The sequence below is a fragment of the Nerophis ophidion genome, linkage group LG16 (assembly GCF_033978795.1).
Source record: "Nerophis ophidion isolate RoL-2023_Sa linkage group LG16, RoL_Noph_v1.0, whole genome shotgun sequence".
Classification (NCBI taxonomy): Eukaryota; Metazoa; Chordata; class Actinopteri; order Syngnathiformes; family Syngnathidae; genus Nerophis; species Nerophis ophidion.
The window spans coordinates 6,874,814-6,888,689 of NC_084626.1; the positions used below are offsets into that span (position 1 = coordinate 6,874,814).

Genomic DNA, 13,876 nt, shown 5'->3' on the forward strand with positions numbered 1-13,876 from the left:
AGCTGACACCCAAAAGACAGGTATTTATCCTCTGTGTGAGGCAACCAACAGACGGCGAGATGAGGATCCCACCATGTCTTTTTTGTTGCTTTTTATGGATTTTGAATGTCTTCTGCGGCTGTACTCAAAGGGAATGAAGTCACTTTCACCGCTGAGATGTACCTAAACACAACACGTGATTCTGTCTTAGACAAACCTAATAATCCATAGTTGGTAAAACTCTTCCCAACTTAGCAACCACAGAATAAAGTCATGCTAAAATTAAGCAGCATTTTCAATACACAAAGTACCTATCCTTTTACGTTGCGCTTCAAATATCACGGCTTCACACATCTCAGATTTAAAAAACAAACAAAACTTTTTTAAAGAATATTTTATGTTTTGGGCCTGAATTGGGTTTTGATTTTTTTTTTTAAGTACTATACATGATGTATGACAGTACAGTATTTGTCTTATTTTCTATGATTATTAGTTTTCGTTTCAAGGGTGAACACTTCAAAACAACACCAAAACTGGCAAATCTTGGAGTACTGTAGTGTATCTTTTAGCAAGACAATTGCCGGCAGACACAAAACATTGATACGAAGTTAATTATACATACATGTTTTTTTTTTTATTTTTAAGTAAATTGTGAATTGAAGTGAATTGTATTTATATAGCGCTTTTAATTTAGTGACTCAAAGAGCTTTACATAGTGAAACCCAATATCTAAGTTACATATAAACCAGTGTGGGTGGCACTGGGAGTGTCTTGCCCAAGGACACAACGGCAGTGACTAAGATGGTGTAAGCGGGGATCAAACCTGCAACCCTCAAGTTACTGGCACGGCCGCTCTACCAACCGAGCTATACCGTCAAGGTCACAACCTGAAAATGAATAAACGTCAGTAAAAAGTATGTTGTTTCAACATTGTGTTTGTGTTGCTGAATATTGGTTGGAAAAAGACCAAATTTCAATGGTATTATCAACGTCACAACAGTGAATAAACGTCTGTAAAAAGTATGTTGTTTCAACGTTGTGTTTGTGTTGTTGAATACTGGTTGGGAAAATACCCAAATTCCATGGTCTAATCAAAATCAGAACCTGAAAATGAATAAACGTCAGTAAAAAGTACGTTGTTTCAACATTGTTTTCGTGTTGCAGAACATTGGTTGGTAAATGACCGATCTCCAATGGTCTTATCAAAGTCAAATTAGTGAATAAACGTCATGTTTCAACGTTGTATTTGTTTTGTGGAATGTTGGTTGGGAGAAGAGCAAATTTCAATGGTCTTATCTATGTCACAACATTGAATAAACATCAGGAAAATCATGTTGTTTCAATGTTGTATTTGTGTTGTACAATATTGGTTGGGAAATTACTCAAATTCAATGGTCTAATCAAAATCAGAACCTGAAAAAGAATGAACGTCAGTAAAAAGTACGTTGTTTCAACATTGTTTTCATGTTGCTGAATATTGGTTGGTAAATGACCAAACTCCAATGGTCTTATCAAAGTCAAATTAGTGAATCAACGTCATGTTGTTTCAACGTTGTATTTGTTTTGTAGAATTTTGGTTGGGAGAAAAACAGATTTCAATGGTCTTATCTATGTCACAACATTGAATAAACGTCAGGAAAATCATGTTGTTTCATTGTTGTGTTTGTGTTGTCCCATATTGGTTGGGAAATTACTCAAATTCAATGGTCTAATCAAAATCAGAAACTGAAAATGAATAAACGTCAGTGAATAGTACGTTGTTTCAACATTGTTTTCGTGTTGCTGAATATTGTTTGGTAAATGACCAAACTTCAATGGTCTTATCAAAGTCAAAACAGTGAATAAACGTCAGTAAAAAGCACGTTATTTCAACGTTTTATTTGTGTTGTAGAATTTTGGTTGAGAATCGACCAAAATTCAGTGGTTAAATCAACATCACAACCTAAAAATTAGTCAGTAAAAAGTATGTTGTTCCAACGTTGTATTTGTGTTGTTGAATATTGGTTGGGAGAAGACCAAATTTCAATGGTCTTATCTATGTCACAACAATGAATAAACGTCAGGAAAATCATGTTGTTTCAATGTTGTATTTGTGTTGTACAATATTGGTTGGGAAATTACTCAAATTCAATGGTCTAATCAAAATCAGAACCTGAAAATGAATAAACGTCAGTAAAAAGTACGTTGTTTCAACATTGTTTTCGTGTTGCAGAACATTGGTTGGTAAATGACCGATCTCCAATGGTCTTATCAAAGTCAAATTAGTGAATAAACGTCATGTTTCAACGTTGTATTTGTTTTGTGGAATGTTGGTTTGGAGAAGAGCAAATTTCAATGGTCTTATCTATGTCACAACATTGAATAAACATCAGGAAAATCATGTTGTTTCAATGTTGTATTTGTGTTGTACAATATTGGTTGGGAAATTACTCAAATTCAATGGTCTAATCAAAATCAGAACCTGAAAATGAATAAACGTCAGTAAAAAGTACGTTGCTTCAACATTGTTTTCGTGTTGCTGAACATTGGTTGGTAAATGACCAAACTCCAATGGTCTTATCAAAGTCAAATTAGTGAATAAACGTCATGTTGTTTCAACGTTGTATTTGTTTTGTAGAATTTTGGTTGGGAGAAAAACAGATTTCAATGGTCTTATCTATGTCACAACATTGAATAAACGTCAGGAATATCATGTTGTTTCAATGTTGTGTTTGTGTTGTACAATATTGGTTGGGAAATTACTCAAATTCAATGGTCTAATCAAAATCAGAACCTGAAAATGAATAAATGTCAGTAAAAAGTACGTTGTTTCAACATTGTTTTCATGTTGCTGAATATTGGTTGGTAAATGACAAACTCCAATGGTCTTATCAAAGTCAAATTAGTGAATAAACGTCCTGTTGTTTCAATGTTGTGTTTGTGTTGTACAATATTGGTTGGGAAATTACTCAAATTCAATGGTCTAATCAAAATCAGAACCTGAAAATGAATAAACCTCAGTGAAAAGTATGTTGTTTCAACATTGTTTTCGTGTTGCTGAATATTGGTTGGTAAATGACCAAACTTCAATGGTCTTATCAAAGTCAAAACAGTGAATAAACGTCAGCAAAAAGCACATTATTTCAACGTTTTATTTGTGTTGTAGAGTTTTGTTTGAGAATTGACCAAAATTCAGGGGTCAAATCAGTGTCACAACCTAAATATTAATAAACGTCAGTAAAAATTATGTTGTTCCAACGTTGTATTTGTGTTGTTGAATATTGGTTGGGAGAAGACCAAATTTCAATGGTCTCATCTATGTCACAACATTGAATAAACGTCAGGAAAATCATGTTGTTTCATTGTTGTATTTGTGTTGTACAATATTGGTTGGGAAATTACCAAAATTCAATGGTCTAATCAACGTCACAACAGTGAACAAACAGCAGTAAAAAGTATGTTGTTTCAACGTTGTATATGTTTTGTTGAAATTTGGTTGGTGAAAAACCCAATTTGAATGCTTTTATCAATGTTACAACATTGAATACATGTCAGGAAAAAGCATTTTGTTTTAACGTCCTAATTGTGTTGTAGAACTTTGGTTTGGAAATTACCAACATTCAGCGGTCAAAACAATGTCAGAACATGATAGTGATTAATTGTCGTTAAAGATCATGTTGTTTCCACGTTACGTTGGATTTGCTCAACGTCAGGACCGAATTCAACAAGTTGTCAACGTTGTTTCAATGTCTTGTGTCTGCCGGACAAGTTGACCAGCTTTTTTGAGAACAACTTTTTGATGGAATTCATCTTTAACGCCTGCCTTACCAATAACACGTCTACACAATTGTGAGACTTGGAGGGGAGCAAAAGACAAAAGACAATAGCGGGATGTAGCAACGGACATATGGCACGATGCTTCAGGCTAACTAAGACTGCTGTCAGCTGTCAACATGTCAGACCAAAGTGGAGATATACTCTTGATTCTAGATGCGTTTTATCTTCGATAGCAGTAACACTGCTTTGACTTGATCTGTGGTAAATGACAACGCGGGACACCCACCACGCACAAGCCGGAATGCTGACAAGTAACATAGCTAATGATCGTGGCTGCGACGGATGGCCAAGTTTTTTGTTTCAGCCTTGGAGGAATCACCCAAGATATAACAGGGTAAACGTCAACGTCGTGGCTGTGTTTTAGTCGCCGTGTGCATGGCACAGCAATGACACTTTGAGGCTCCCCCGAGCTACTGGTGAGTAGAATGTTCTCAATTATATTAGGTAAAATGAGCGTAAATATAACCATATGGGTAATATCTACAAGGTTGTGAATACATTTTAGTTAAGCTCAAACAATGAAATTAGTCAAATTATTCATAATAATCAAAATTTGCCCATATTAATTTATCGTTTTCCATGTCTGGTACCAATTAACCAAAATAAACAAGGTACGACTTTTTAGTGAAAGCTCTTAGGTCATGAACATGTATTATATCTTGCACTGGCGTCATGTGCACTTAAGATGCAACTTTAAGGTTTTACTACTTGCGTATAAAATACTAAACGTTCTCGCTCCATTTTATCTTGCTGATTGTATTGGGCAGAAATCCGCGTTCCAAGAACTATGGCTTATTAGTGATTCCCAGAGCCCAAAAGAAGTCTGCGGCCCATATACCTTTTTCTATTTGAGCTTCAGTACTCTGGAAGTAAGAGATGCTACCTCAGTAGAAGCATTTAAGTCCCATCTTAAAACTCATTTATACACCCTAGTCACAGACTCCTTTTTTTCAAACCAGTTAACCAGCCTCTCTTTTCCGCTATCAGGTGGCCATGGATCAGTTTCCACATCTGCTGCCTCTTCCAAGATTTCTCATTGTTTCCACTGGATTTAGTTTTTTCTTCTCCAGGTGTGGTATCAGGATGTTGTTGTGGTTTGTGCAGCCCTTTGAGGCATTTGTGATTAAGAGCTACATAAATAAACTTTGAACTTTTATCCAGGTGATTTTAATGCCAACATATTCGGAAAAAATAACAGTTTCGAAAATATGATCTCTCCCAGAATTAGAACTTACTCATTGAAAGGTTTGGCTGACAGATAGCAATGCAAATCAGGAGTTCAGTAATCCCACACTTGTTTGTAAAATGAGTAAAACCTGCCCCCAAAAAATCTCAGTTGAATTACCTCGTACACATTGAACTGGCTCTGCCCTCGAGCAAGCTCACGATAGCTGGTAGTGAAGTCCCCAATGAAGTCGTGGCTAGGAGGAAGAAAACATGTGAGACACTACTGGTGAGTTAGAAACCATCCGGTCAAAATATCAGGATGGAGTCTGGCAGCGTCACTCACCCGCCGTCTCTATCCCAATCATACACCTCCACTTTGATTGTTCTGGGGAAGGAATCAGACAGAGACGGCATCCATTGTATTACTGTTCTCATCACGGTGTGTGCTATTTAACGAGTGTAATCAACAGGAGGTGTAGGTAAGACAACACAGATCCCAGGGGGGATGGAATTAACTTATTCAAAACAATGTGACCTGTTTCGGTTGTGAAGGAAACCCATTTAAAATAACAAATTATTTGAAGAGCGCGTAATTCTTTTGTCAATCAGTTCCTTTCGAATCCTGTTGGTCCGGTTCAATCACAACTGTATTTGCAAAACCCAAAACGCCACAAGCTCTACATTTTGCCTCAGAAATGCTCTACTTTTCCCAGAAGCAGTTCAGGCTCAGAGCTGGAGTGTGGTCATTTATAATTCATTAGGTGAAACTAAGCTTATACGAATTGCAGAACATTGAATTTTTTCTGGAAGTCTACAAATGTGTGCATGAACAGGCTCTAAAAGGAAAGTACAGTAGGACGATTTAGCTCCATCCTACCTTGCTGATTGTATTGTACATATAAGCCTTCGAGCAGTCTGGCTAATTAGTGAGTCCCTGAGCCCGAAAAAGTCTGCGGGCTATAAAGTGTTTTTGTAGTCGGGCTCCAGTACTCTGAAATGCCCTACCGGTAACAGTTAGAGATGATGCCCCAGTAGAAGCAAGTCCCATCTTAAAACTCATTTTTACACCCTAGGTTTAAATAGACCCCGTTTTTAGACCAGTTGATCTGCCGTCTCTCTTTTTTGGTATGCCCCCTCTCCTGTGTGGAGAGATTATCAAATAGCTGGGGATATTTTTCCACAGAGGTTGTGCTAGTTGTTCCAAGTCGGCATCCGAGTTACATTGAATTGATTAACGTGGACCCCGACTTAAACAAGTTGAAAAACGTATTCAGGTGTTACCATTTAGTACTAAATTTTACGGAATATGTACTGAACTGTGCAATCTACTTATAAAAGTTTCAATCAATCAATCCTTTGTGCATCAGTTGGTAATGTCTCTGCATTGCTGACTTGTCAATATGCACGAGGATCCCCCTGCTGACCCGTCTATGGACTGAACTCTCACATTATGAAGTTGAGACCAGGGGTGGACCACTTCCCTATGCATAGGTCAGTGATGTCTCGGCGTTTCTGACCTGTTTACATTCAAGAGGTTTCTTCTGCTGTTCTCCCTATGGACTGGACTCATATGTTATTAACTCCACCCACTGGGAATCGATTGCAACAGTCACCCAAGGTGGAGACATCTGTAATAAGGAGCTAAAAAAAAACGATTTTGATTGACTGGTTGACAATAGGAAGACAGAGGTGGGGCGGTTTTCTTTTCCACGTAGGTCATTTTTCTATCCATCCATCTACCGTAAATGCTCCAATAAATGCCTTGATCTGAATCTCTCAAAATGTCAGAGGGTACGAAGCACACAAAAGCCATTACCCGTCATGGTTTCGACTTTGCGTCAGGTAAATTAACAGCTTCTAATGTAGTTTTTATTTACCCCCAAAAATGGCAGCATCTACTATCTACTATCACGTTCCAGTCACATTGTAACGCCGGTCGTGTTCCCAAGATGCAAAAGACGGGAAACGGTAGAAGTAGCGTACAACTAAGAGTACTTTAATTCTTTATGCACGGCAGATAAGCTATGTGCCACTTGGAGTCGCAGGGGAAACCAGAGACAACACTTAGCTTAAGGCTAAAACATAAGGAACAGGGTTGCGTACAGCCAACAATCTATAAAAGAGGCTGTGATTAGTGGCGACAGCAGGTAGGGACCCTAATCAATAAACAGTGTGTGATCGGTGCACCTGGAAACCAGAACATAAACAAAGGAAGGAGCGCTAAAACAGAAATAAACTCAAAACCAAGGAGAATAACAACAACTAACATTTGATATCTCCTCTGCATCACTGATGAAAGAACTGATTTTGTACAAACCCCGTTTCCATATGTGTTGGGAAATTGTGTTAGATGTAAATATAAACGGAATACAATGATTTGCAAATCATTTTCAACCCATATTCAGTTGAATATGCTACAAAGACAACATATTTGATGTTCAAACTGATAAACTTTTAATTTTTTGCAAATAATCATTAACTTTAGAATATAATGTCAGCAACGCGTGACAAAGAAGTTTAGAAAGGTGGCAATAAATATTTATAAAGTTGAGGAATGCTCATCAAACACACTTTTGGAACATCCCACAGGTGTGCAGGCTATTCGGGAACAGGCGGGTACCATGATTTTTCCTAACAAAATGCTCACTCTTTCAAAAGAAAGGATGGGGCGAGGTACACCCCTTTGTCCACAACTGTGTGAGCAAATAGTCAAACAGTTTAAGAACAACGTTTCTCAAAGTGCAATTGCAAGAAATTTAGGGATTTCAACATCCACGGTCCATAATGTCATCAAAAGGTTCAGAGAATCTGGAGAAATCACTCCAAGTAAGCGGCATGGCCAGAAACTAACATTGAATGACCGTGAGTTTCGATCCCGCACTTTCGATCCCTGTATCAAAAACCGACATCAATCTCTAAAGAATATCACCACATGGGCTCAGGAACACTTCAAAAAAACACTGTCACTAAATAAAGTTTGTCGCTACATCTGTCAGTGCAAGTTAAAGTTCTACTATGCAAAGCGAAAGCCATTTATCAACAACATCCAGAAACGCCGCCACCTTCTCTGGGCCCAAGATCATCTAAGATGGACTGATGCAAAGTGGAAAAGTGTTCTGTGGTCTGATGAGTCCACATTTCCAATTGTTTTTGGAAATATTCGACATCATGCCAAAGGGGAAGCGAACCATCCAGACTGTTATCGACGCAAAGTTCAAAAGCCAGCATCTGTGATGGTATGGGGGTGCATTACATTAGTGCCAGAGGCATGGGTAACTTACCGGTACACATCTGTGAAGGCACCATTAATGCTGAAAGGTACATACAGGTTTTGAAACAACATATGCTGCCAGCTAAGCGCTGTCTTTTTCATGGACGCCCCTGCTTATTTCAGCAAGACAATGCTAAGCCACATTCAGAACAACAGCGTGTCTTCGTAAAAAAAAAGGGTGGGTACTTTCCTAGCCTGCCTGCAGTCCAGACCTGTTTCCCATCGAAAATGTGTGGCGCATTATGAAGCGTAAAATACGACAGTGGAGTGTAACCATTGAAGCTCTACATAAAAAAAGAATGGGAAGGAATTCCACTTTCAAAGCTTCAACAATTAGTTTCTTCAGTTCCCAAACGTTTATTGAGTGTTATTAATAGAAAAGGTGATGTAACACAGCTGTGAACATGCCCTTTCCCAACTACTTTGACACTTGTTGCAGCCATGAAATTCTAAGTTAATTATTATTTGCAAAAAAAAAAAGTTTTTGAGTTTGAACATCAAATATGTTGTCTTTGTGGTGCATTCAATTGAATATGGGTTGAAAAGGTTTTGCAAATCATTGTATTCTGTTTATATTTACATCCAACACAATTTCCCAACTCATATGGAAACAGGGTTTGTAAGTTTTAATAATGTATATACTTCATCGTCATTCAGTTTACTCCTATTTCCAGCGGTGTACAGTTTTTTTATTAAGTGATTTCCTTCCGTGCGCTGCGACGTGTCCTGCTAGCTTTGTGTTGCCTTGGAAAACACTTGAGACGAAAGTGGCGCGCTTTGCTTTGCAGAACAAAAACGTACTTACCTCCGCCAAAAGGGTATGTTTTTGTTAGCAACATAATTAAAACAGTTATGGACAGATTTTGATGAATGTCCCCCCCCCTAAAAATCATCGACTTCGAACACTTTACTTTCTGCTCACAAAATTCCATGCCCCCACCTGTGCCGCACCCGGCCTGCACGGAGGGAGATGTAGTTTATTTTCGGACCTGGCCAACGCAAACGCGCCACAAAAAAATACACTCACCAAGTATTCATTTGAAACCGTCACAGCAATATTGTGAAGATTTTAAAACGGCAATACTGCAGTATTTACACTACTGTTACACCATTAATATGCAGTACTGTAGAGTACTTTATATTGTGTTCTAAATAGTTGCGTTTGGTTCGCACGGTTGCGATAGTCATTTCTCCAACATGCAAGAAGCAGCGTGAAGGAATGTTGCTGATTTTTTCCAATAACCAGGCAAAATAACTGGAGGAGGGGATTGTGATTAGCGCACTGCAGGCGTGAAAGACAACACCGCTGTCCATGGTGCTGAGACAGAGCGCCATCAGACAGGGGCGGGCATGTACTGACTGCGAGACACAGCTGACAGATGATTAGATTGCACAGGTGGTACTTGTTGGACTAATCATCTGGTGTCTTTAACAGTGAGAGACCGGGTTCTGGAGAGGAGGAAAAAGTCGGGAGAGAGACTGAAAAGTCGAAACAACAGACTGTATTTGCTGATACTGTGGTGGAAAACATTAAAACCTGTTCTAAACTCGACACACTCGGTCACTTTGATGTGCAATTGTGGAACCGCAAGATAGCGACTTCTACAATAACGTAGAAAGCTAAATTGGCGTAGCAAAATAGAGAGGGAGTAGTCGTAGCGTGACGCCAACACAAGCAGTCACACGTAGCCAACAAGACAACAGACTAAATGAATAGTGAGGCAGTAATGTACTGTATAGCGCTCTGATTAGTGATCAGGGGCAGGTGAATGTTACGGCCACTAATCAGAGGCAGGTACGGGGAACAATAAACTAAAGAGGGTGCTAACAGGAAAGGACAATGAACTCAGGATATTACAAACCAAACAAAACATCACCCCAGCAATGGATTATGACACAAAACTAAAGCATGGACTTTTATCGAGCCTGAAACCAATTATTCCTATTTACGTTGCTTCTCATGGAGGAATTAGCTTCACTATACGAACTTTTCCATTTACAATCTTTCAGTTGGTAAATCATGGTTCCGCTGTATATACAGACAATTTTCAAAAAAATTTAATATCATGGAAAAGTGTATTCCATAATCCCAATATAAAAGGATACACCTCAATAGATTATAGATTCAGGGCCCACAATTTAATTAATCTCAAGGATTTAGTTGTTTATTTGTGCATACCGTATTTCCTTGAATTGCCGCATGCCTTGTTTTACTGCCGGGTCAAACTCGTTCCTCAAAATACTTAGCGCATGCTTAGAATTAGCGCATGTTTAGAATTGCTGCCGGGTCAAGTTCGTTTAGCAAAATAATTAGCGCATGTCTCGGTTTACTGCCGGTTAAAACTTGTCACAGTTATTCTGGTGACGAACCCCAAGATGCAGAGATGGAGGCAGGCATGGAGTGAGCAAACATGATTTCAATATAAATACTAAGACAAAAACAAAACCAAAAGGGTACAAACAAAAAGCACGCACATGGGCGGATATAACAAACTAAGGGCTATGAACAAACTAATCGGAAGCAGGTAACAAAAAACAGTAAGCTACAAACATTTACCAAATATAGCTTACCGCTACGCTGCAATCACACGACCAGTAGGAATGACAAGTAGAAAATGACATTGACACGACAATAATCCAGCCCTGACTGGAGGAGAAAACAGGTCTTAAATAGTGGCTGGCTGATTAATCCCAGGTGTGGCCAGGTGCCAATCAGCCAGAGCTGAGGGTTACACAGCACTCAAGGAGACAAACAGGAAACAGAACCAAAATAAGAGTGCTGACAGGAACTAAAGACAAACGCAGAGGAAAAACTAAGACATAGACCAAAACTGTCAGGGACAAGCCTGACAAAACTCGTTTCGCAGAATAATTAGCATATGCCTCGTTTTACTGCCGGGATCAAACTCGTTTGGTAGAATAATTAGCATACTTCAAGGCATCATTTTCCAAAATGAAGGAGGCTGAATTCAAGAATTTAAAATCGCATAAAGGGAAAAAAATAATGAGCTATTCAGTAGGATTTAAGGTCCAAGCGATTCAATATGCCAAAAAGAACAGTAAGGAGGGATCCCTGCTTATCAAGAACAGCTTCACACTCGACATGATTGGCGCAATGGACGAGACACCAATTTGGTTAGATATCCCGGGAGATATGACGGTGGATCTGACTGATTCCAAAAGCATCCCAATCAAATCCACAGGCCGTGAGAAGTCACGCGTGACCGTGTGTTTATCGGCAAAGGCCAATGGACAAAAGCTGAAGCCGTTCATTGTCGTCAAGGGAGTGCGAAGGGATAGAGAAGCGGACAAAATAAGCGGTGTTGTAGTGGCAATGTCTAAAAATGGGTGGATGAATGAAGACCTGACGCGCCAATGGCTTCGTGATGTATGCGGACGGATTGCGTTCCGCCCACGTCTATTGGTGTGGCATGGCGTAGTGGGTAGCACGGCCGTGCAAGAAACCTGAGGGTTGCAGGTTTGCTTCCCACCTATTGACATCCAAATCGCTGCCGTTGTGTCCTTGGGCAGGACACTTCACCCTTTGCCCCCGGTGCCGCTCACACTGGTGAATGAATGATGAATGAATGATTGGTGGTGGTCGGAGGGGCCGTAGGCGCAAACTGGCTGCCACGCTTCCGTCAGTCTACCCCAGGGCAGCTGACACCTGGTAGCTTACCACCACCAGGTGTGAATGAATGATGGGTTCCCACTTCTCTGTGAGCGCTTTGAGTATCTAACAATAGAAAAGCGCGATATAAATCTAATCCATTATTATTATTATGCGTTCAGATACCACATCCAGGACTCCACAAAGGCTTTGCTCAGGACCATGAGCACAACAATGGCTGTCATTCCTGGTGGTTGCACAGGTAATATGATTTAATTCAAACACTCACATTTTACTGTATTTTATATACAATTTAACGGAATGGTTGTCAAATGGGGGTATGCGTACCCCTAGGGGTGCTTAAAGGTATGCCAAGGGGTACGTGAGATTTTTTTTAAATATTCTAAAAATAGGGGGCTTCACGGTGGCAGAGGGGTTAGTGCGTCTGCCTCACAATACGAAAGTCCTGCAGTCCTGGGTTCAAATCCAGGCTCGGGATATTTCTGTGTGGAGTTTGCATGTTCTCCCCATGAATGTGTGGGTTCCCTCCGGGTACTCCGGCTTCCTCCCACTTCCAAAGACATGCACCTGGGGATAGGTTGATTGGCAACACTAAATTGGCCCTAGTGTGTGAATGTGAGTGTGAATGTTGTCTGTCTATCTGTGTTGGCCCTGCGATGAGGTGGCGACTTGTGCAGGGTGTACCCCGCCTTCTGCCCGATTGTAGCTGAGATAGGCGCCAGCGCCCCCCGCGACCCCGAAAGGGAATAAGCGGTAAAAAATGGATGGATTCTAAAAATAGCAACAATTTAAAAATCCTTTATAAATATATTAATTTAATAATACTTCAACAAAATATGTCGTCTGGATGTCTACCAAACAGCCAGGGGCGGTCCTGCAGGACTGTGTCCCAGGTGTGGGATAGTTGGTATGCTCCTTCATCCCTGTTGACAGTGCCTGTCATACCAACTATCCCACACCTGGGACCCAGTCCTGCAGGACCGCCCCCAGCCGTTTGGTTCATTGCTAAGGAGGCTAGCTGTCCACAGAGTGCTGTGTGCAACATATTAATGGAAAATCTAGTGCGGGAGGGGGGGTTGTCTGTGGACAAACCTTCCTAATTGTTAGAAAGCCCACTGTTTAATATGTTTGTGTTAATGTCTCATGGCAAATTATCTTTATGTAATATTGGCTGCATTTTTGATAGTTGTTTGTGTGCTATGGTGTTCCAGACCACAGCAAACGTTACCCAGCTTGCAAAAAATTGTAGTGAATCAATCAGAAGACAGCTTGCCGTTTCCTTTAACTTGGACACACACATCTATACCTTTGGCCATTATAAGACAGTCATTTCCAGGAGTTATCCCACCCTCTGAGAAGTTTTACTAATGTGTTTCAATGTTGTATAAACATGTGGAATAAATATTACATATTAACATTTCTGTCACCGAAGACTTGCGTCAGCCTGCGATATAGTCATTTTGATAGTAGGCTAATATAGCTAATAGAGACACATCATGTGTTGTCTGCATTATAACACTTATATAAAACTTTTAAAGTCATTTTGATAGTAGGTTATTAAAGCTAATTAGCCACATACACATGTGTTGTCTTCCTTATAACACTTATATAAGACTTTAAAGACATTTTGATAGTAGGTTATTAAAGCTAATTAGCCACATACATCATGTGTTGTCTTCCTTATAACACTTAAATACGACTTTTAAAGTCATTGTAATAGTCGGCTAATATAGTTGATATAGAGACATCATGTGTTTTCTTCATTATAATACTTATACACGACTTTTTAAGTCTTTTTGATAGTAGGCTAATATAACTATTATAGACACATCATGTGTTGTCTTCATTATAACACTTATATAAGACTTTTAAAGCCATTTTGATAGTGGGCTAATATAGTTAATTAGCCACTTACATCAAGTGTTGTCTTCCTTATGACACTTATATAAGACTTTTAAAGTCATTTTAATAGTAGGCTAATATCGTTAATAATTACACATCATGTGTTGTCT

The 13,876-nt window shown here is 39.4% G+C and overlaps 1 protein-coding gene across 4 annotated transcripts in view; it reads right to left on the minus strand.

The window, feature by feature from the left end:
- cpne5b (copine Vb) overlaps positions 1 to 13,876 on the minus strand; it is a 437,932-nt gene that overhangs the window by 82,172 nt on the left and 341,884 nt on the right. For all 4 annotated transcript variants that reach the window (XM_061922666.1, XM_061922665.1, XM_061922667.1 and 1 more), the window contains 2 exons: positions 5,306 to 5,347; positions 5,141 to 5,216 (listed from right to left, as the gene is read on the minus strand). In XM_061922666.1, the coding sequence (XP_061778650.1) occupies positions 5,141 to 5,216; positions 5,306 to 5,347 (118 nt within the window). The remainder of the gene's footprint in view (positions 1 to 5,140; positions 5,217 to 5,305; positions 5,348 to 13,876) is intronic.